General features: G+C 52.5%; 1 protein-coding gene across 1 annotated transcript; it reads left to right on the top strand.

Moving 5' to 3' along the window:
* Positions 1–5,353: 5,353 nt before the first annotated feature.
* vps51 (VPS51 subunit of GARP complex) lies at positions 5,354–22,132 on the top strand. Its single transcript, XM_080183478.1, has 10 exons — positions 5,354–5,520; positions 8,215–8,344; positions 10,476–10,622; positions 12,216–12,435; positions 13,581–14,328; positions 16,268–16,480; positions 19,235–19,453; positions 21,015–21,136; positions 21,636–21,723; positions 21,853–22,132. The coding sequence occupies exons 1-10, from the start codon at positions 5,362–5,364 to the stop codon at positions 22,111–22,113; spliced, it is 2,307 nt and encodes a 768-aa protein (XP_080039604.1). The 5' UTR covers positions 5,354–5,361; the 3' UTR covers positions 22,114–22,132.
* The last annotated feature ends 661 nt before the right edge of the window (positions 22,133–22,793 follow it).

The raw sequence follows: 22,793 nt of genomic DNA on the forward strand, positions 1-22,793 counted from the left end.
TGTGTCTCTGTCACTCTCTCACTCTCTCACTCTGTCACTCTGTCACTCTCTCACTCTCTCACTCTCTCACTCTCTCACTCTCTCACTCTCTCACTCTCTCACTCTCTCACTCTCTCCAACCTCAGCCCTGCATCCCGATCCTTCCCCCCCACCCCCCGTCCCAGGTTGCCGAGGCTGACTGCGTGTTAATCTCACTTCATTCCAAAGTTGCCCAATGAGCCCAGGTTGGCTTCAGAGACTTGGCGAGGGAGAGGGTGGTTGGGTGATCTCCAGGGTAAAGGGTGGTTTGTAGTCCAGCGGTTGTGGTTGGGGTTGGGGGGGGGGTTGTGGTTAGAGGCTTCTGGACAGGGGTGGGAGGCTGTTGGTGGGGGGGGGGGGGGGGCGGCGGAGGTGACAGTCCCAGCCTTTCTCCCCTTCGACGACCGTCAGCGGATAAGACCAGGGCGACGGAGTCAAAATGGAGGGGAAGAGAGACGGGCAGAAGGGGCCGGAGGCAAGAGACAACACCGCCCTGAGGAGATCGGAAAATAAAAACGCACTTTATTGACACCACTATTCGATAATCCTTCGGGCAGCATGGACAGTTGAGGGGGGGGGGTGCAGGACACTGGTGACTCGGAGAGTTGCCTGTGGTGGTGAGAGGGGGCTGGCTGGTGTGTGTGTGTGTGTGTGTGTGTGTCTGTCTCTGTCTCCCTGGTTCCCCTCCCCTCCGTCGTTCCTCCCGCTCAGTAGATCTCCTCCCTGAATTTGATTATCTCCAACTCGAACCACGTGCGTCCGAGGAACACCCAGAAATTGAGCACTGCGGAGAGAGGACAAGGAAGTGGAGAGGGGGATTGGGGGGAGGGGAGAGAGAGAGAGAGAGACAAGGGCATTAGGAGATTGATTGACACGGGGTACAGGATTCCCCGGGGACACTAATAGGCCAGGCACCCCCCCCCCCCCTCCGAGGTGGCCACTCGGCCCGTCTTGGTCCTGTCCCTGTCCACTGCGCTGTCACTCCCTCCCACCCAGCGGGAACTCCCCCGAGTTCCTCTCCCCTCCCTTGCCCTTCTATAATTCTGCTACCCCCTGCCCCAGTTGCCATTCCCTGGCGTAGTTAGGTCCCTCTCACCCCAGATCTGGGGTCGCTGGCACGGGTATCGGCTCATCGAAGCGTTCCAAGGATTAGGCCGCTTGTTCCAGATGGTTAACCCACCCCCAAACTCCAACCGCTGCCTGCTTCCCCCCAGCAGTGACATTCCAAGTTGCCGCCACCTCACAAGCCCCCTTCTCCATCTCTCCCCCCTCTCTCCCTTCTTTCTCTCCCCCTTTCTCTCTGTCTTCCTCTCTCTGTCTGTACCTCCTCCCCTTCTCCCTCCCTGCTCATGTCTCGCTACCATCTTCTCTGTGTCTCCCTCCTCCCTCCCTCCTCCCCTTTGTGTCTCCCTCCCTCCTCCCTCTCTGTGTCTCTCCCTCCCTCCCCTCCCCTCCGTGTCTCTCCCTCGCCTCCCCTCCCCTCCGTGTCTCTCCCCTCCACTCTGTCTCTCCCTCTCTCCCCTCTACTGTGTCTCTCCCTCTCCCTCCCCCTCCCCCTCCCTCCCCTCTCATGTCTCTCTCTCCCTCCCTCCCCTATCCGTGTCTCTCCCTCCCTCCCCTCTGTGTGTCTCTCCCTCTCTCCCCTCCCCTCTCTGTGTGTCTCTCCCTCCCTCCCCTCTCTGTGTGTCTCTCCCCCTCTCCCTCCCCTCCCTTCTGTCTCTCCCTCTCTCCCCTCCCCTCTGTGTGTCTCTCTCTCCCTCCCTCCCCTCTCTGTGTGTCTCTCCCCCTCTCCCCTCCCCTCTCTGTGTGTCTCTCCCCCTTTCCCCTCCCCGTCTGTCTCACTTTATAGCACTCAGACAGCCCACACTTACCAGCAGACATCAGAGCGAGGAGACACAGATGCCTGATTCTGCTCTGCATGGAATAAATCGCTCCCAGTACCGCCCAGTAGAAACTAACCACGTGCGACATCTGTGAGAGAGTGAGAGAGAAGGTCTGTGCGGTTACAAGGCTGTGCCCCTCACCACCCGCCCACCCCCCCTTGTCTCTAGAGACGCAGACGAGTCTGGCTGGGAGAGAACGGCAGCCAAAAAACAAAAAACCCACCAGGGACCAAATACAGTGGGTGAAATATTCCAAACCGTGGGGGGGGGCGCAAAAGTCTGTGACCTCGGGCCGGGTTTTCCATGCTGGAAAAATCCCGCCCTTTCAGTCGACTCGGAGCTTGGAGGGAGGCGTGCGCGCAAGGGTCAGACGTGGACCTATTCGATATCCCTGAAGCTGGAGGCACCGCAGTGCGTTTCTCCGTAGCCCGCACTGTGGCTCTGCCTGCCTCCCGGGACCTCGCTCCCTTCCCAGCCCAAACCTGTGGAACACTAAAACCAAATTGGATTCGGTCAGCTGCCCCCCTGACAAAATGTGGCAGCCTGGCCCCACACTCTCCCAGGGCTAACAGCAATCTCTGTTCTTCTAATAAAAATTTATTAAGGAAAAGATACATATCATGGCAGTTCTTTATCTTATTTCGCCTTTCCGGGAGTTGTTTTCTCTTTTTTTTGCGTGTGTTTTTTTGGAATTTGTATTTATGAATCTCCTAATAAAATAAAAACCTTGTTCCTTCCCTCTCTCTCTCTTTCTAATCCAGTTCTGGGCATCTGGGGTGGTGGGATGGGTACGGTAACAAGTCTCGTCACGCTGTGTTAGAGTCTGACGGGTTTTTATTTGGAGTCCCGGGCTTTGGGAGCGCTGTTCCTTTGGGTGGGTCACTGGAGCAGTGCTCCGAAAGCTCGTGGCTCTGAATAAACCTTGTTGGACTTTAACCTGGTGTTGTGAGACTTCTTACTGGGAATCTGCGGTGGGGATCTCACGCTGCCCAGGGATGTGAGGCGGCTTCAGCAACTGAGTCCGTGTGTAGCCCACTTTCGGAGAAATGGTTTAGGTTAAACTTTCTCCCATCCCTCTCTCTTGGTCTCTCTCTCTCCTCCCCTCTCTCTTTCTCCCTCCCCTTCCTTTTCTCTCTCTCTCTCCCCCCCTCTCCTTTCTCTCTCTCTCTCTCTCTCTCTCCCCTCCCCCCCCTCTGTCCCCCCTCCCCTCCCCTCCCCTCTCTCTCTACCCTCTCCCCCCTCTCTCTCTCTCTCCCTCCCCCCTCCCCTCTCTCTCTCTCTCTCTCTCCCCCCCTCTCCTTTCTCTCTCTCCCTCCCCCCCTCTCCTTTCTCTCTCCCTCCCCTCCCCTCCCCTCCCCGTCACTGTCTGTCCCTCTGTCTCTCTCTGGTGACAATATGGGCAGTGGCACAAAGGTCAGTTTGGTAGTGGAGTGAATGGGCCCTTTGTAACCTTGGGCAACAGTCAAGCCAAACCTGCACCTTGCCAGGGTGTTTGGGGATTGGGGGGGGGGGTGAAATTGACCGATTATGCCACCTTATCCCCACTGACTATCATGCGAAACCTCTAGGAACAAGTCTAGGAATCGGAGGAGCCATTCAGCCCCTCGAGTCTACTATAGTGGTTCTGTGCCCCTCGCTCGCATGTTCCTTGATATTCTTAAGTGAGAGGAAACTTGAACATCCACTGAGTTAAGCTTAACAATTGGTTTGGCATTAATTGCTGTTTGTGGCTCAGTCGATCTTTTTGTTTATTCATTCGAGGGACCTGGCTGTTGCCGGCTGGGCCAGCATTTATTGCCCATCCCTAGTTGCCCCTTGGAGGGGCAGTTGAGAGTCAACCACATTGCTGTGGCTCTGGAGCCACATGTAGGCCAGACCGGGGTAAGGACGGCAGATTTCCTTCCTTAAAGGACAAAGCATTGGAGGGGGGTGGGGAGGAGGAAGGGGAGTGCTGTGATTCCTCTTGCAGCTGAATAGCTTCTTGCCTCAAATGTGAACAGCAGGGTAGCTGGGCGGCCGGGTGGAGGGTCAAGACATGAGATGTACCAGCAGGGGGACGGTGCAGAAGTAGCTCCAGTTGAGGAAGGACTCTGTGATGGAGTGCGCGATAACGTCATTACAGAGGACGCCGAAGTGCAAAAAACACAAGATAAAGGACAGGGTGATCAGCCCTTCCTTCTTCTGGACACGCAACAAGTAGAACTGCTCCTGCCAGCTGTCCTCAGTGTCCACTTGCTCCGTCCGGATGTGGATGGCTTTGGTCTTGTCCCGTTTGTCAAGCTCTTTCTCGTTGTCCATCAACGGCAGAGGGGTGAGGATGGTACCACAGGGGAGGCTTTAGGGTGTTGAACCAGTTGGGGTGGGGGCGCAGGGAAGGGGGCAACAAACCACGGCTCACTGGCATAGCAACAGAACACCCACAACAGCAACGGAACTGTTCAGTAGGATGCCATTGTGACATACGTAGAAATTAGCAGCTGGACTAAAAGCATTGAGCCCCTCGAGACTGCGACACCTTGGCCATGCTAAATTGTCCCCTTAGTGTCTAAAGATGTGCAGGTTAGGTGGATTGGCCATGCTAAATTGTCCCCTTAGTGTCTAAAGATGTGCAGGTTAGGTGGATTGGCCATGCTAAATTGTCCCCTTAGTGTCTAAAGATGTGCAGGTTAGGTGGATTGGCCATGCTAAATTGCCTCTTAGTGTCTAAAGATGTGCAGGTTAGGTGGATTGGCCATGCTAAATTGCCTCTTAGTGTCTAAAGATGTGCAGGTTAGGTGGATTGGCCATGCTAAATTGCCCCTGTGGTGTGTTGGCCCTTTAATTAACACATGACAAAGACAGGTGGCAGTGGCGCATGCGTCTTGCTCATGTATAAATGGCTGCCGGACTTTGCCACCAACAAAGATGACCTCCTTTGGGGGGCAGTATACCTATTGCAGACCGCCCTCAATAAAGATGGTGGCGGCGCATGCGTTCGGCCGCACCTTTACCCCTTGTTCGCCAAATACAAAAGATGGCTGCCGGCGCCCCTTCATAAAGGTTGTCCCCTCATAAAGATGGCGTCTTCCACTTGCCCCCTACAAAGATGGCGGGTTGTAGGGGGCGGCCGGCCCGCCCCGGACAGATGTCCCCGTCAGGCGCGTGCGCACTAGATTGTTTACAATTCAACTTTATTGTCCCCAGTTGTGCGCATGCGCACTGGATCGTTGTCTTCAATTGAGCTTTATTGTATGCTGAGACGCAGGCGCAGTGGGTTGTTGCCTTCAATTGAACTTTATAAAGGCGCATGCGCACCGGGTTGTTGTCTTGAACTTTATTGTCCCCACCGGGACGCACGCGCACTGGGTTGTTGCCTTCACTTGAACTTTATAAAGGCGCATGCGCACCGGGTTGTTGTCTTGAACTTTATTGTCCCCACCGGGACGCACGCGCACTGGGTTGTTGCCAACCGGGAGGGAAGATGGCGACTGAGCTGGAGGCTGAGGCCGGGCCGGGGAAGAAGCGGCGGGTTCGCGGCATGCTGAAGCTTTATTACGGGATGAACGAGGGCGCCCGGGAGCCGCTGGACCCGGGGGACATCGATGGGGCGCATTTCCAGCCTGAGTTTTATTTGAATAAGGTGAAATAACAAACCCACCCTTCAGTGACAGAGAGGGGGGGACCAACCAGCCCCCCTCCCAGTGAGGGTCAGTGTCACAGGGCAGGCTAACATTAACACTGCAGTGAAGTTACTGTGAAATTCACCTGGTCGCCACACTCCCGTTCGGGTTACACTGAGGGGCAATTTAGCACCTAACCCGCACATCTTTCGGACTGTGGGAGGAAACCGGAGCACCCGGAGGAAACCCACGCAGACACGGGGAGAATGTGCAGACTCTGCACAGACAGTGACCCAAGCCGGGAATCGAACCCGGGTCCCTGGCGCTGTGAGGCAGCAGCGTGAACCCACTGTGCCACCATGTCGCCGACACTGTAGTTAAGAAAGCCCCACCAATGCCCCTACTTTCTCAGAAGACTAAGGAAATTTGGCATGTCCGCTACGACTCTCACCAACCTTTACAGATGCACCATAGAAAGCATTCTTTCTGGTTGTATCACAGCTCGGTGTGGGCTCCTGTTCTGCCCAAGACCACAAGAAACTACAAAAGGTCATGAACGTAGCCCAGTCCATCACACAAACCAGCCTCCCATCCATTGACTCTGTCTACACTTCCCGCTGCCTCGGGAAAAGCAGCCAGCATAATCAAGGACCCCTACACTATGAACGGTACGCTTTCTGTATAGCGTGCAAGAAACAATACTTCTCACTATCTCAATACAGGTGACAATAATAAATCAAATTGAATATTAAGTTGATCTTTCTCTACACCCTAGCATTCTGCACCCTCTCTTTTCCTTCTCTGTGAACGGTATGCTTTGTCTATGTAGTGCGCAAGAAACAATACTTTTCACCGAATCCCAATACACCTGACAATATAAATCAAATCAAAGGCATTCAGCCTTCTCAACTCTTATCTTTATCCTAAAATGGCACAAACTCAGCCATTAATACTGACATAGTTCTTCACAGATTCCTCTCTCCCCTCTCTACATGTCTTGAAAGCTGCAGTGGGTTAGCACTGCTGCCTCACAGTGCCAGGGACCCGGTTCCATTCCCTGGCTCAGGTCACTGTCTGTGCGGAGTCTGCATGTTCTCTCTGTGCCTGTGTGGGTTTCCTCTCATAGTCCGAATGACAGTCCAGTTAGGTGCGTTGGCCCAAACTGGTGCCGAGCTGTGGCGACTAGGGGAATTTCATAGTAACTTTGTTGCAGTGTTAATGTAAGCCTTACTTGTGACATTAATAAATAAACTTTAATAAATAAATTTTTAGTGTTCAAGTCACAGCGAGGGTGTAGAAAAAGATCAGCTTAATATTTGATTTGATTTATTATTGTCACGTATTGGGATACAGTGAAAAGTATTGTTTCTTGCGTGATATGCAGACAAAGTATAACATTCATAGAGTACATAGGGGAGAAGAAAAGGGTGTAGAATGTAATGGTTAGCATAGCTGCCTCCCAATGCCAAGGACCAGGGTTCGATTCCTGGCTTGCGCCACTGTCTGTGCAGAGTTTGCACGTTCTCCCCATGTCTGCGAGGGTTTCCTCCGAGTGCTCCGGTTTCCCCCCACAGTCCGAATGATGTGCTGGTTAGGTGCTAAATTCTCCCTCGGTGTACCCGAACAGGCACCAGAGTGTGGCGACGAGGGGAATTTCATAATATCTTCATTGCAGTGTTAATATAAGCCTTACTTGTGACTAATAATTAAACTTTAATGAATACATTTTTAGTGTTCAAGTCACAGCTAGGGTGCAGAGAAAGATCAGCTTAATATTTGATTTATTATTGTCACGTGTATTGGGATACAGTGAAAAGTATTGTTTCTTGCATGCTATACAGACAGAACGTCTATATAGCGTTCATAGAATACATAGGGGAGAAGGAAAGGAGAGGGTGCAGAATGTAGTGTTATTGTCACAGCTAGGGTGTAGAGAAAGATCAACTTAATGCAAGGTAGATCCATTCAAAAGTCTGATGATAGCAGGGAAGAAGCTGTCTTTGAGTCGGTTGGTACGTGACCTCAGACTTTTGTATCTTTTTCCCAACGGAAGAAGGTGGAAGAGAGAATGTATTGGGTTCATGGGGTCCTTAATTATGCCGGCTGCTTTTCCCAAGGCAGCAGGAAGTGTAGACAGAGTCAATGGATGGGAGGCTGGTTTGTGTGATGGACTGGGCTGCATTCACAATCTTTTGTAGTTTCTTGTGTTCTTGGGCAGAGTAGGAGTTTATTTTACTTAGAGTTTATTTAGAGTCACAAGTAGGCTTACGATAATATCGCAATGAAGCTACTATGAAACTCCCCTAGTCGCCACACTCTGGTGCCTGTTCAGGTACACTGAGGGAGAATTTAGTACGGCCAACATAAAGTTTATTAGTGGTTAGCATTGCTGCCTCATAGCACCAGGGACCTGGGATCGATTCTGGCCTTGGGTCACAGCTAGTGTTAAATGGGCGAGAACTGCATGTCCTAGCGGTGCCGTGAGTGGTGTGACCGAACCCCAGGAGGACACTGGATGAGCAGGCTGTATGTGGCCTGTACCCTGCCTGTGTTGGGGCCAACGTGGAGGGAGGGAAAGTGTAGCCGGCTCTGGTGGTAACAAACGCACCCACCCCCTCAGCAAAGGGCCCCGACCCCCCCCTCTCGGGAGGCGAATGGGAGACCGAGGGGCTCGTTGACTGATGAGTGTGTTGTCCCGTTTGCTTGCCTGGCAGCTAAGGAAGGAGTGCACGCTTGCGGAGCTGATGGAGAGCGAGGCAGAGATGGTGAAGCACATTCGCGCCCTCGACAGCGACATGCAGACCCTGGTCTACGAAAACTACAACAAGTTCATATCAGCCACAGGTAAACAGAGAAACTAGAAGCAGCAAGAGGCCATTCAGCCCTTCTGCCATTAGAATAGGACACTACAGTGCAGAAGGAGGCTGTTTGCCCTTCCAGTCTGCTGCACCATTGATTTTGATAATGGCAGATTCATAGAATCATAAAATTTAATGTCTAATCTTTGGACACTAAGGGACAACTTAGCACGGCTAATCCACCCAATGTGCACACATTTTGGACACTAACAGGCAATTTAGCATGGCCAATCCCCCTAACCTGCACATCTTTGGACACTAAGGGGCAATTTAGCATGGCCAATCCCCCTAACCTACACATCTTTGGACACTAAGGGGCAATTTAGCATAGCCAATCCCCCTAACCTACACATCTTTGGACACTAAGGGGCAATTTAGCATGGCCAATCCCCCTAACCCGCACATCTTTGGACACTAAGGGGTAATTTAGCATAGCCAATCCACCTAACCTACACATCTTTGGACACTAAGGGACAACTTAGCAAGGCCAATTCCCCCTAACCTGCACATCTTTGGACACTAAGGGGCAATTTAGCATGGCCAATCCACCTAACCTGCACATCTTTGGACACTAAGGGGCAATTTAGCATGGCCAATCCACCTAACCTACACATCTTTGGACACTAAGGGACAACTTAGCAAGGCCAATTCCCCCTAACCTGCACATCTTTGGACACTAAGGGGCAATTTAGCATGGCCAATCCACCTAACCTGCACATCTTTGGACACTAAGGGGCAATTCAGCATGGCCAATCCCCCTAACCTGCACATCTTTGGACACTAAGGGGCAATTCAGCATGGCCAATCCACCCCGTGTGCACATATTTTGGACACTAAGGGCCAACCCATGCAACCTACACATCTTTGGACTGTGGGAGGAAACCGGAGCACCTGGAGGAAACCCATGCAGACACGGAGAGAATGTACTACCTCTGCACAGGCAGTGACCCAAGCTGGGAATTGAACCCAGGTCCCTGGCGCCGTGAGGCAGCAGTGCTGACCACTGTGCCACCATCCCATTCATTGGCTTTGCCTCTCCTGATGATCTCATGCAGTGCCCCTTGCTCACCCTGCAGGATTCCCGATCATGTCCTGACTGTCCAGCCCTGCTCTCGGCCTGTTGCACAGAGAGAAAGAGAGAGAGAGAGACTGTTTGCTCAGTGACTGCAATCTCCATCTCTCTCACTCATAGAAATAGGAGGAGGAGGCCATTCAGCCCTTCCAGCCTGCTCCACCATTCATTATGATCATGGCTGATCATCATATTCAATATCCTGATTCCCCCCCTTTCCCCCGTATCCCTCGATCCCTTTAACCCCAAGAGCAATATCTAATCGCACAACGTGATTTCAAAATACTGCCTTAGTGCCCAAAGATGTGCAGGTTAGGCGGATTGACCATGCTAAATTGCCCCTCAGTGTCCAAAGATGTGCAGGTTAGGTGGATTGGCCATGCTAAATTCTCCCTTAGTGTCCAAAGATGTGCAGGTTAGGTGGATTGGCCATGCTAAATTGCCCCTTAGTGTCCAAAGATGTGCGGGTTAGGTGGATTGGCCATGCTAAATTGCCCCTTAGTGTCCAAAGATGTGCAGGTTAGGTGGTTTGGCCATGCTAAATTGCCCCTTAGTGTCCAAAGATGTGCAGATTAGGTGGATTGGCCATGCTAAATTCTCCCTTAGTGTCCAAAGATGTGTAGGTTAGGTGGATTGGCCATGCTAAATTGCCCCTAGTGTTGGGGGATTAGCAGGGTAAATGTGTGGGGTTACGGGATTAGGGCCTGGGCAGGATTGTGGTCGGTACAGATTCAAAATGGCCTCTTTCTGTGCTGTAAGGGTTCTTTGACTTAGAACCTCCTCATATGACAGACCTGCCTTCCCAGGAATCGGGCTGATAAACCTACGCTGCATCCCCTCTGTAGCAAGGACATCCTTACTCAGATAAGAAGACCAAAACTGCACACAATACTCCAGGTGTGGCCTCACCTGTACGATTGCAGTAAAACATCCCTATCCCTATACTCCCAGTCCCCTTTGACTTGCTATTTTGGCTACCAAAGCGGATTAAAAAAATGCTCACGTTTATCCACGTTATGGTGTGATCGCTATGTTGTCTCTCCAGACACCATCAGGAAGATGAAGAATGACTTCAAGAAGATGGAGGACGAGATGGATTGCCTGGCGACCAATATGGCGGCCATCACGGAATTCAGCGCCCGCATCAGCAACACCCTCCAGGACCAGCATCAGCAGATCACCAAGCTCTCGGGTGGGCAGCGCTGCTGGGTGGGGGTAAAGGGAGTGGGGGGTTGGGGGGGTGGTGGTTCTCGTCTGTCATGGGGACCACTCAATTCTGTGTTCCCTTTTCGTTTTGTAATATCTGGTCACCCAAGTCACTAGAGGAGACTATTCTGCCCGCTGTGTTTATGACACACACACACACACACACCCTCCCCCTCTCCCCTCTGTGTAGTCTGGACAAGTTCATAGAGGTTTACAGCAGGGAAGCAGGCCCTTCGGCATAACTTGTCCATGCCGCCCTTTTTGTTTAAAACCCCTAAGCTAATCCCAATTGCCCGCATTTGGCCCATATCTCTCTCTACCCATCGTACCCATGTAACTATCTTAAAAGATAAAATTGTACCCGACTCTACGACTACCTCTGGCAGCTTGTTCCAGACACTCAGCACCCTCTGTGTGAAAAAATTGCCCCTCTGGACAATTTTGTATCTCTCCCCTCTCACCTTAAACCTATGCCCTCTAGTTTTAGACTCCCCTACCTTTGGGGAAAAGATATTGCCTATCTAGCTGATCTGTGCCCCCTCATTATTTTATAGACCTCTATAAGATCATCCCTCAGCTGCCTACACTCCAGGGGAAAAAGTCCCAGTCTGTCCAGGATCTCCATATAACTCAATCCATCAAGTCCTGGTAGCATCCTAGTAAATCTTTTCTGTACGCTTTCTAGTTTAATAATATCCTTTCTATAATAGGGTGACCAGAACTGTACACAGTGTTCCAAGTGTGGCCTTACCAATGTCTTGAACGACTTCAACAAGACGTCCCAACTCCTGTATTCAATGTTCTGACCGATGAAACCTAGCATGCCGAATGCCTTCTTCACCACTCTGTCCACCTGTGACTCCACTTTCAAGGAGCTATGAACCTGTACCCCTAGATCTCTTTGTTCTGTAACCCTCCACAACGCCCGCCCCACACACCCCAGACATTCTCTCTTCGACCTTCTTCCATCGGGAAAAAGATGTGAAGTCTGAGGTCATGTACCGACTGACTCAAGAACAGCTTCTTCCCTGCTGCTGTCAGACTTTTGAATGGACCTACCTCGCATTAAGCTGATCTTTCTCTGCACCCTCGCTGTGACTGTAACACTACATTCTGCACCCTCTCCTTTCCTTCTCTACGAACGGTATGCTTTGTCTGTATAGTGCACAAGAAACAATACTTTTCACTGTATCCCGATACATGTGACAATAATAAATCAAATCAGGAGTAAGGCCACTCGTCCCCCCCAGCTTGTTCTCTAGTTCAATAAGATCATGGCTGATCTGATTGTAACCTCAACCCCACATTCCTTGCCCCTCTCTCTCTCACACACACATGCGTGGGTGCTCATACACACGTTCTCTTGCACACATGCTCTCTCTGTTGCACGTGCACACCCTCTCACGTGCATGCACACACACACCCTCACTCACACACGCAGTGGATTTGCATGCCAGTGGGTGGGATAGTGTAATGAGTCTGACTCACCCCCGCATAGATGCAAAGAGCTGAATGGTCTCCTGGGTTGTGCCAGTTCCAGTGTGCCCTTCTCACTTGCACCGTTCGTGTGTGTTTTCAGGGGTGCACACCCTGCTGCGAAAACTCCAGTTCCTGTTCGAACTCCCGGCCCGGCTGAACAAGTGCATCGAGCTGGAGGCGTACGGGCAGGCGGTGCGCTATTACAGCAAGGCTCGCTCGGTGCTGCATCAGTACCAGCACATGCCGTCCTTCCAGGGCATCCAGAACGACTGCCAGAAGATCATGTCCGACCTGGCCCAGAAACTCCGGGAGAAGTTCAGGTATGAACAACGATCATCTAAGTGCAACGATCAGAAAGGAGCAAAGATGTGCAGGTTAGGTGGATTGGCCATGCTAAATTGCCCCTTAGTGTCAGAGGGATTAGCAGGATAAATATATGGGGATAAGTTCTGGGTGGGATTGTGGTCAGTGCAGACTCGATGGGCCTAATGGTCTCTTCCTGCACTGTAGGGATTCTGTGACTGTGCACAGACAGTGACCGAAGGCTGGGGATCGAACCTGGATCCCGCCACTGTGAGGCTGCAGTGCTAACCCCCGTGCCATCTGAATTGACCATGCTAAATTGCCCCTTAGTGTCCCAAAGATGTGCAGGTTAGGTGGATTGGCCATGCTAAATTGCCCCTTAGTGTCCAAAGATGTGCAGGTTAGGTGGATTGGCCATGCTAAATTGCTCCTTAGTGTCCCAAAGATGTGCGGGTTAGGTGGATTGGCCATGCTAAATTGCTCCTTAGTGTCCAAAGATGTGCAGGTTAGGTGGATTGGCCATGCTAAATTGCCCCTTAGTGTCCAAAGATGTGCAGGTTAGGTGGATTGGCCATGCTAAATTGCTCCTTAGTGTCCCAAAGATGTGCGGGTTAGGTGGATTGGCCATGCTAAATTGCTCCTTAGTGTCCCAAAGATGTGCGGGTTAGGTGGATTGGCCATGCTAAATTGTCCCTTAGTGTCCAAAGATGTGCGGGTTAGGTGGATTGGCCATGCTAAATTGCCCCTTAGTGTCAGAGGGATTAGCAGGATAAATATGTGGGGTTATGGGGATAGGCTGGGATGGGCCTAATGGCCTCTTCCTGCACTGTAGGGATTCTGTGACTGTGCACAGACAGTGACCAAAGGTTGGGGATCGAATCCAGGTCCCTGGCGCTGTAAAGCTGCAGTGCTAACCCCCGTGCCACCTGAATTGGCCGTGCTAAATTACCCCTTAGTGTCCAAAGATGTGAGAATTAGTTGGCCACTCTGCCCGTCGAGCCCCGTACTGGCCCTTTCGAAGAGCCACACGGTCACTCCCGCTCTTTCCGCTGGATCCCTCCTGCTTGCCTGACCAGTTCCCTTGTGAATGTTGCGATGTAACCTTCACCTCCGGGGTGCTGAGGGCCGGGAAATCTGTTGACCGGGGTGTGTTTTGGCGCAGGGACGCGGGATCGAGTGCCAAGGACCTGGCCCAGTGTGTGGAGCTCCTGTTGCAGCTGGAGGAGCCGGCGGAGGAGCTGTGCGACGAGTTCCTGGCCCACGCCGAGGCCCGACTAGTGGAGGACCTGTCGGCGCTGGAGGCCGAGATGGGGGCCCCGGGGTCCGAGCCCCTCTCCGACATCCTGGAGTTCACCGACAAGGGCTGCAACTGCTTCATCGGCGACACCTGCCTGGTCATCGCCTCCTACCAGGACCTCTTTGTCCACCGGCCAGCCGCCCGGGGCTGCGACGTGGCGCAGATGGCCAGCGCCAAGCTGGTGGCGTTTGTCGACCGGCTGATGGGCCGCTACTTCACCCTGGTGGAGCGGCGCATCCGGGCGGAGAAGGGGGTGGGCGACAACTCGCTGCTGGTGCGCGCCCTCGACCGCTTCCACCGGCGGCTGCAGGCCGTCATCAAGCTGCTGCCCACCTCCAACATCGGCGCCGAGGGCACGGAGATGGTGGTGCGGGCTGCCCGCGAGCGCATCCGCCAGTACCTGCAGGCGCTGCAGAGCTTCTACGCCGACTGCCTGACCGACGTGCGCCAGTCGCTGGCCGCCCCCCGCCTCCTGGGCAAGGACAGCGCCAACCTGGCCGAACTCCTGGGCACCATATCCGCCTCCATTCTCAACCAGATCAAATCGGTGCTGGCCTACGTGCACCTGTTCACCGCCAAGGATATCACCTTCTCCAACAAACCTTACTTCAAGGTGACTGAGACCCCCGCCGACTGGGATCGGTTCCATTCTCAATCCTTGTCTCTTTATCTGGTTTGATTTATTGTTGTCGCTTTTTTCTATTAGTTCACGGGGCATTACGGTGGCACAGTGGTTGGCACTGCTGCCTCACAGCGCCAAGGAGGCAGAAGTGCTCACCATTGTGCCTCCATGTCTACGTGGGTTTCCTCCAGGTACCCCAGTTTCCTCCCACACTCCAAAGATGTGCAGGTTAGGGTGGATTGGCCATGCTAAATTGCCCCTTAGTGTCCAAAGATGTGCAGGTTAGGTGGATTGGCCATGCTAAATTGCCCCTTAGTGTCCAAAAATGTGCAGGTTAGATGGATTGGCCATGCTAAATTGCCCCTTAGTGTCCAAAAATGTGCAGGTTAGGTGGATTGGCCATGCTAAATTGTCCCTTAGTGTCTAAAGATGTACGGGTTAGGTGGTTCGGCAATGCTAAATTGCCCCTTAGTGTCCAAAGATGTGTGGGTTAGGTGGTTCGGCAATGCTAAATTGCCCCTTAGTGTCCAAAGATGTGCGGGTTAGGTGGATTGGCCATGCTAAATTGCTCCTTAGTGTCCAAAGATGTGCAGGTTAGGGGGATTGGCCATGCTAAATTGCCCCTTAGTGTCCAAAGATGTGTAGGTTAGGTGGATTGGCCATGCTAAATTGCCCCTTAGTGTCTAAAGATGTACGGGTTAGGTGGTTCGGCAATGCTAAATTGCCCCTTAGTGTCCAAAGATGTGCAGGTTAGGTGGATTGGCCATGCTAAATTGCCCCTTAGTGTCCAAAGATGTGCGGGTTAGGTGGATTGGCCATACTAAATTGCTCCTTAGTGTCCACAGATGTACGGGTTAGGTAGATTGGCCATGCTAAATTGCTCCTTATTCTCAGAAGAATTAGCAGTGTCCATGCCTAGGATTAAAAGGATAGGACCTGGGTAGGGTTGTTGTCAGCGCAGACTCGATGGGTCGAATGGCCTCATTTTGCACTATAGAGCTCTATAATTCTATGACCTGAGCATTGCTGGCTTATCATAGAATCCCTGTAGTGTAGAAGAAGGCCATTCGGCCCATCGAGTCAGCACCCACAACAGTCGCACCCAGGCTGAATCCCCATAATCCGGTGTATTTACCCTGGCAGTAAGGGGCAATTTAGCACGGCCAATCTGCCTAACCCGCACATCTTCGGGGTGCGAGTGGAAACCGCAGCACCGGGGAAAACCCACGCAGAAACGGAAAGAATGTGCAGACTCCACGCAGACAGTGACCCAGCTGGGAATCGAACCTGGGTCCCGTGAACTGAGAGATATTTTTGCATCTATCTGAAAGAGGCGGGTTCTGCCTCCACTGACATCCCACCCAAAACACGGCATCTCCGGCAATGTAGCCGCCTGCTCATTACTGGGAGATCCGTGCTGGATCAGGGGTTCAGAGCTCTGGGAGCGGGACCTGAACCCTCAACCTTCTGATTGGAGTTGGGAGGGTGGAGGAGAGAGGATAGTGTGAGCTAGTGGGACTTGAACCCCCGATCTCTGACTGGAGTTGGGGGGGGGGAGAGAGGATAGTGCGAGCTAACTGGACTCGAACCCCCGATCTCTGACTGGAGTGGGGGGGGGGGGGGGAGAGAGGATAGTGCACAGTAGTGGGGCTCGAACCCCCAATCTCTCTGACTGGAGTGGGAGAGGGAGAGAGGATAGTGCACAGTAGTGGGGCTCGAACCCCCAATCTCTCTGACTGGAGTGGGAGAGGGAGAGAGGATAGTGCACAGTAGTGGGGCTCGAACCCCCAATCTCTCTGACTGGAGTGGGAGAGGGAGAGAGGATAGTGCACAGTAGTGGGGCTCGAACCCTCAATCTCTGACTGGAGTGGGAGAAGATAGTGTGCACGAGCAAACCCCCAATCTTACTGCTCCCTCCCTGCCTCCGCAGGGCGAGTTCTGCAGCCAGGGCGTCCGTGAGGGGCTGATCGTCAGTTTCATCAAATACATCTGCCACACGGCACGCCAGTTCTGTGAGACGGCGGGTGAGAAAGGCGCCACGCCCCCCGGCCTGCTCCTGCTGCTGTCCCGTCTGTGCCTCGACTACGAGACGTCCACAATCAGCTATATTCTGACCTTGACGGACGAGCAGTTCCTGGGCCAGGTGAGTGACCTCCCCCCCCCTCCCTCTCTGCCCCCTTCGTACTTTCAGCACAGCAGTGCGAAACAGTAGGCTGCGCTGCGTCTTGACACTTGGCTTTCGATATTTGTGGGAAGGCTGAGGAAGGGGGGGATTGGGGGGATAACACGGTGTCAGCTGCAGGAAAGGAAGATTAAACTAAAGGTCGATCAGTACTCGATCAGTAAATACGACACAAAGGTTGGTGGAATTTACTCTTGGCAGTGTAGAGGAGCAGAAGGACCTTGGCGTCCGGGTCTATAGGACTCTTAAATCGGCCTCGCAGGTGGAGGATGTGGTCAAGAAGGCGTGTGGTGTACTGGCCTTCATTAATCGAGGGATTGAGTTTAGGAGTCGGGAGGTAATGCTGCAACTTTATAAGACCCTGGTCAGACCCCACCTGGAGTACTGTGCGCAGTTCTGGTCGCCTCACTACAGGAAGGATGTGGAAGCTATTGAGAGGGTGCAGAGGAGATTTCCAAGGATGTTGCCTGGATTGGGAGGCATGCCTTATGAGGATAGGTTGAGGGAGCTCGGTCTTTTCTCCCTGGAGAGACGTAGGTGACCTGATAGAGGTTTATAAGATGTTGAGAGGTATAGATAGGGTGGATTCTCAGAGGCTATTTCCCAGGGCTGGAATGGTCGCTACGAGAGGGCACAGGTTTAAGGTGCTGGGGAGCAGGTACAGAGGAGATGTCAGGGGTAAGTTTTTCACTGAGGGTGGTGAGTGAGTGGAATCGGCTGCCGTCGGTGGTGGTAGAGGCAAACTCGCTGGGGTCTTTTAAGAGACTCCTAGATGAGTACATGGTATTTAATGGGATTGAGGGTTATAGATAGGCTGGGTAGATATGGGTATGATCAGTGCAGCTTGTGGGCTGAAGGGCCTGTTTGTGCTGTAGTGTTCTATAAATTGCGGATAATGATGAGGACCATTGGAGGATACAGCAGGATGTAGATCGGTGGGAGACTTGGGTGGAGGGGTGGCAGATGGAGTTTAATCTGGACAAATGTGAGGTAATGCATTTTGGAAGGTCAAATACAGATAGGAAATATACAGTAAACAGCAGAACCCTTAGGAGTATTGATAGGCAGAGGGATCTGGGTGTACAGGTACACAGGTCATTGAAAGTGGCAATGCAGGTGGAGAAGGTGGTCAAGAAGGCTTACGGCATGCTTGCCTTCATCGGCCGGGGCACTGAGTTTAAAAATTGGCAAGTCACGTTGCAGCTTTATAGAACCTTGGTTAGACCACACTTGGAGTATAGTGTTCAATTCTGGTTGCCACAGTACTAGAAGGATGTGGAGGCTTTGGAGAGGGTTCAGGAAAGATTTACCAGGATGTTGCCCCTGGTATGGAGGGCATTAGCTATGAGGAGAGGTTGGAGAAACTTGGTTTGTTCTCACTGGAAGGACGGCGGTTGAGGGGCGACCTGATAGAAGTCTACAAGATGATGAGGGACAGAGTGGATAGTCAGAAGCTTTCTCCCCCAGGGTGGAAGAGTCAATTACGCGGGGGGGGGGGCACAGGTTTAAGATGCGAGGGGCAAGGTTTAAAGGAGATGTACGAGGCAGATTTTTTTACACAGAGGGTGGTGGGTGCCTGGAACTCGCTGCCGGGGGAGGTAGTGGAAGTGGATTAGGTAGTGGTAGTAGAAGAGTTTTAAGAGGCATCTGGACAAATCCATGAATAGGATGGGAATAGAGGGATATGGTCCCTGGAAGTGTAGGGGGTTTAAGTTAAGTCGGGCAGCATGGTCAGCGCAGGCTTGGAGGGGTCGAAGGGCCTGTTCCTGTGCTGTAATTTTCTTTGTTTTTTTAAAAGTTTATTTATTAGTGCCACAAGTAGGCTTGCATTAACACTGCAATGAAGTTACTGTGAAAATCCCCCTAGTCGCCACATTCCTGCTCGGGTTACACCGAGGGAGAATTTAGCACCTAACCAGCACGTCTTTCGGACTGTGGGAGGAAACCGGAGGACCTGGAGGAAGCCAGCTTTACTCTGTATCTAACCCCGTGCTGTACCTGTCCTGGGAGTGTTTGATGGGGGACAGTGTAGAGGGAGCTTTACTCTGTATCTAACCCCGTGCTGTACCTGTCCTGGGAGTGTTTGATGGGGGGAACAGTGTAGAGGGAGCTTTACTCTGTATCTAACCCAGTGCTATACCTGTCCTGGGAGTGTTTGATGGGGACAATGTAGAGGGAGCTTTACTCTGTATCTAACCCTGTGCTGTACCTGTCCTGGGAGTGTTTGATGGGGGACAGTGTAGAGGGAGCTTTACTCTGTATCTAACCCCGTGCTGTACCTGTCCTGGGAGTGTTTGATGGGGGGACAGTGTAGAGGGAGCTTTACTCTGTATCTAACCCCGTGCTGTACCTGTCCTGGGAGTGTTTGATGGGGGGACAGTGTAGAGGGAGCTTTACTCTGTATCTAACCCCGTGCTGTACCTGTCCTGGGAGTGTTTGATGGGGGACAGTGTAGAGGGAGCCTTTACTCTGTATCTAACCCCGTGCTGTACCTGTCCTGGGAGTGTTTGATGGGGGGACAGTGTAGAGGGAGCTTTACTCTGTATCTAACCCCGTGCTGTACCTGTCCTGGGAGTGTTTGATGGGGGGACAGTGTAGAGGGAGCTTTACTCTGTATCTAACCCCGTGCTGTACCTGTCCTGGGAGTGTTTGATGGGGGGGACAGTGTAGAGGGAGCTTTACTCTGTATCTAACACTGTGCTGTACCTGTACCAGGACCACTCCCCGGTGACATTGGTGACCGTGCTGTGTGCGGAAGCCCGGGAGGCTGCGCAGAAGTTGCTGAATCACTACGTGAAGGTGCAGGGCCTGAATGTGTCTCAGATGCTGCGTAAGAGCGTGGAGACCCGGGACTGGATCAACACCATTGAACCACGCAACGTGCGAGCTGTGATGAAGAGGGTGGTGGAGGACATTACCTCCATTGATGTGCAGGTAAGGAGGCGCCAAATCAGACACACTAATCAGGAGCAGGGCTAAGACCACTCGGCCCCTCCAACCTGCTGTCCCATTCATTAAAGATCGAGGCCGTCCTGATTGTAACCGCAACCCCACATTCCCTTTTGTTTATTAGTGTCGCAAGTATCACACTGCAATGAAGTTAACTGCGAAAATTCCCCTAGTTGCCCACGCTCCTGTTCGGGTTACACTGAGGGAGAATTTAGCACCTAACCAGCACGTCTTTCGGACTGTGGGAGGAAACCAGAGCACCTGGAGGAAACCCACGCAGACACGGGGAGAACGTGCAGACTCCACGTAGACAGTGACCCGAGCTGGGAATCGAACCTGGGTCCCTGCGAGGCAGCAGTGCTGACCCACTGTGTCACCCGTGCCAGCCCTAGATGCGGGAAGAGTGTTCCTTTGCCAGTTGTTGGGGAACTCCAGAACTAGAGGGTCACAGTCTAAGAATACGAGATAAGCCACCCAAGACTTGAGATGGGGAAGAACTTCTTCACTTATAGTTGTGAAACCTGTGGAATTCTCGACCACAGAAAGCTGTTGGGGCCAGTTTGTAGATGTGTTCAAAAGGGAGCCGGACGTGGCCTTTGCGGCTAAAGGGATCAAGAGGGGATGGAGAGAAAACGGGAGTGGGGTACTGAAAGTGCGTGATCAGCTATTAGTTAGACCGCAGTTGGAATATAGTGTTCAATTCTGATCGCCACATTACCAGAAGGATAGTGGAGGCTTTGGAGAGGGTTACAGAAAAGATTTACCAGGATGTTGTCCTGGTACGGAGGGTATTAGCTATGAGGAGAGGTTGGATAAACTTGGTTTGTTCTCACTGGAACGATGGAGGTTGAGGGGAGACCTGATAGAAGTCCACAAGATTATGAGGGGCATGGACAGAGTGGATAGTCAGAAGCTTTTTCCCCAGGGTGGAAGAGTTAAGTGCTAGGGGGGCACAGGTTTAAGGTGCGAGGGGCAAGGTTTAAAGGAGATGTAGGAGGCAAGTTTTTTACGCAGAGGGTGGTGGGTGTCTGGAACTCGCTGCCGGGGGAGGTAGTGGAAGCGGATACGATAATGACTTTTAAGGGGTGTCTTGACAAGTACATGAAAAAAGTTCAATGCTTAAGTTTATTTATTAGTGTCACAAGTAGGCTTACATTAACACTGCGATGAAGTTACTGTGAAAATCCCCTAGTCGCCACACTCCGGCGCCTTTCCGGAGGGAGAATTTAGCATGGGGTTTTATTTCAGTCGGGGCAGCATGGTCAGAGCAGGCTCGGAGGGCCGAAGGGCCTGTTCCTGTGCTGTAATGTTCTTTGAATGGTGGAGCAAGCTCGAAGGGCAGAACGGCCCTACTCCTGTACCGACTGTCTATGTTTCTCTGAGTCTGGGGAAAGGAGTGACAGAGGGACGTGGAAGGGATTTGGAGATGCTTCCTAGTGAAGGAGTCAGTCTCGGCATGGGAGTTGAGGGGGAACGGGTGGGATGAAATGAAGCACTGAGCCCGCAGCTCTCCACTCATTTTCCTTTGCTTCTGTGTCCTCTGCAGGTTGGCCTGCTGTACGAGGAAGGTGTGAGGAAGGCGCACAGCAGTGACTCGAGCAAGCGGACCTTCTCGGTGTACAGCAGCTCACGGCAGCAGGCACGCTATGCACCGAGCTACACCCCCAGGTAACGGGCTGGCGAGGAGAGAGGAAGGGAGATCACATGTATCTGCTTGTCTGTAACTCACCGAAGGTTAGCATGCAGCTGCAGCAAGCCAAAGTCGTAGTGGACATGCCAAATTTCCTTAGTCTTCTGAGAAAGTAGAGGCGTTGGTGGGACTTAAACATTGCTGTGGCTCTAGGAGTCACATGTAGGCCAGGCCAGGGTAAGGACGGCAGATTTCCTTCCCTAAAGGGAACCGGATGGGTTTTTCCCACAATGGGTCATCAGTAGATTCTTAATCCCAGATATTTTTTATTGGATTCAAATTCCACCGTCTGCCGTGGCGGGATTCGAACCCAGGTCCCCCAGAACGTTAGCTGATTAATAATCCAGTGATAATACCACTAGGCCATTGCTTCTTGCTCCTAGTTGATCCCTTGGCGCCCTCCCCAGAATTTACACGGAACAAACACTAGTCAAAGATTTTACCCCCTTCGCTTGTTAACTCCTCTTCTTCCTGCAGTGCTCCGATAGACACCAACCTCCTGAGTAACATTCAGAAACTCTTCTCCGAACGCATAGACATCTTCAGCCCCGTTGAATTCAACAAGGTGAGTAGTCCCTTATTCAAACAAATGATTTAAAACAAAACTCTTGCGAGCGTGGTTGTGGACAGTAGTTGATGGAAGTTTCTGGGTTGGGCCTCCCTCCCGCCCCTCCCTCTCTCTCTTTCTCCGCAGGTCTCCGTCCTGACGGGCATCATCAAGATCAGCCTGAAGACGTTCCTGGAGTGCGTGCGGCTGCGCTCCTTTGGCCGCTACGGGCTGCAGCAGATCCAGGTGGACTGCCAGTACCTGCAGCTCTACCTCTGGCGCTTTGTCTCCGACGAGAACCTGGTCCACTTCCTGCTGGACGAGATCGTGGGCAGCACCGCCCACCGCTGCCTGGACCCAGTCACCATGGAGCAGAGCGTCATCGAGGTCATCTGTGAGCGGGGCTGAGCGGCGGGCGAGGTGGGGGGGGTGGTGGTGGGGGGAGAGTGACACACTCCCAGGGCACGGGAATGCTCGGATCGCCCTTTTGCGAGCGTCAGTTTGAGAACAGTCGAGGTTTGAGTTGTTGCTGCACGCTCGCTTTTGTCCCCCCTCAGGGTGGCACGCTGGTTAGCACTCAGAGTTCCAGGGACCCGGGTTCGATCCCTGGCTTGGGTCACTGTCTGTGTGGAGTCTGCAACCTCTCCCCCTTCTGCTTCCTCCAGGTGCTCTGGTTGCCCCTCTCAGTCCAAAAGTTGTGGGTTAGGTGGATTGGCCATGCTAAATTGCCCCTTAGTGTCCAAAGACGTGCAGGTTAGGTGGATTGGCCATTCTAAATTGCCCCTTAGTGTCCAAAGACGTGCAGGTTAGGTGGATTGGCCATTCTAAATTGCCCCTTAGTGTCCAAAGACGTGCAGGTTAGGTGGATTGGCCATGCTAAATTGTCCCTTAGTGTACCCGAACAGGTGCTGGACTGTGGTGACCAGAGAATTTTCACAGTGGCTTCATTGCAGTGTCAATGTGAGCCAACTAATACACTAATAAATAAACTTCTTAAAAAAGACTTGAAGCTGCCTTAGCATTAGGGAGCGGGCCATTCGGCCCTCCGAGCCTGCGCTGCCCTTCGATATGAGTGCGGCAGCTGGGGG

This window comes from Carcharhinus amblyrhynchos, unplaced genomic scaffold, assembly GCF_965287045.1.
Source record: "Carcharhinus amblyrhynchos unplaced genomic scaffold, sCarAmb.v2.hapA chromosome_298, whole genome shotgun sequence".
Classification (NCBI taxonomy): Eukaryota; Metazoa; Chordata; class Chondrichthyes; order Carcharhiniformes; family Carcharhinidae; genus Carcharhinus; species Carcharhinus amblyrhynchos.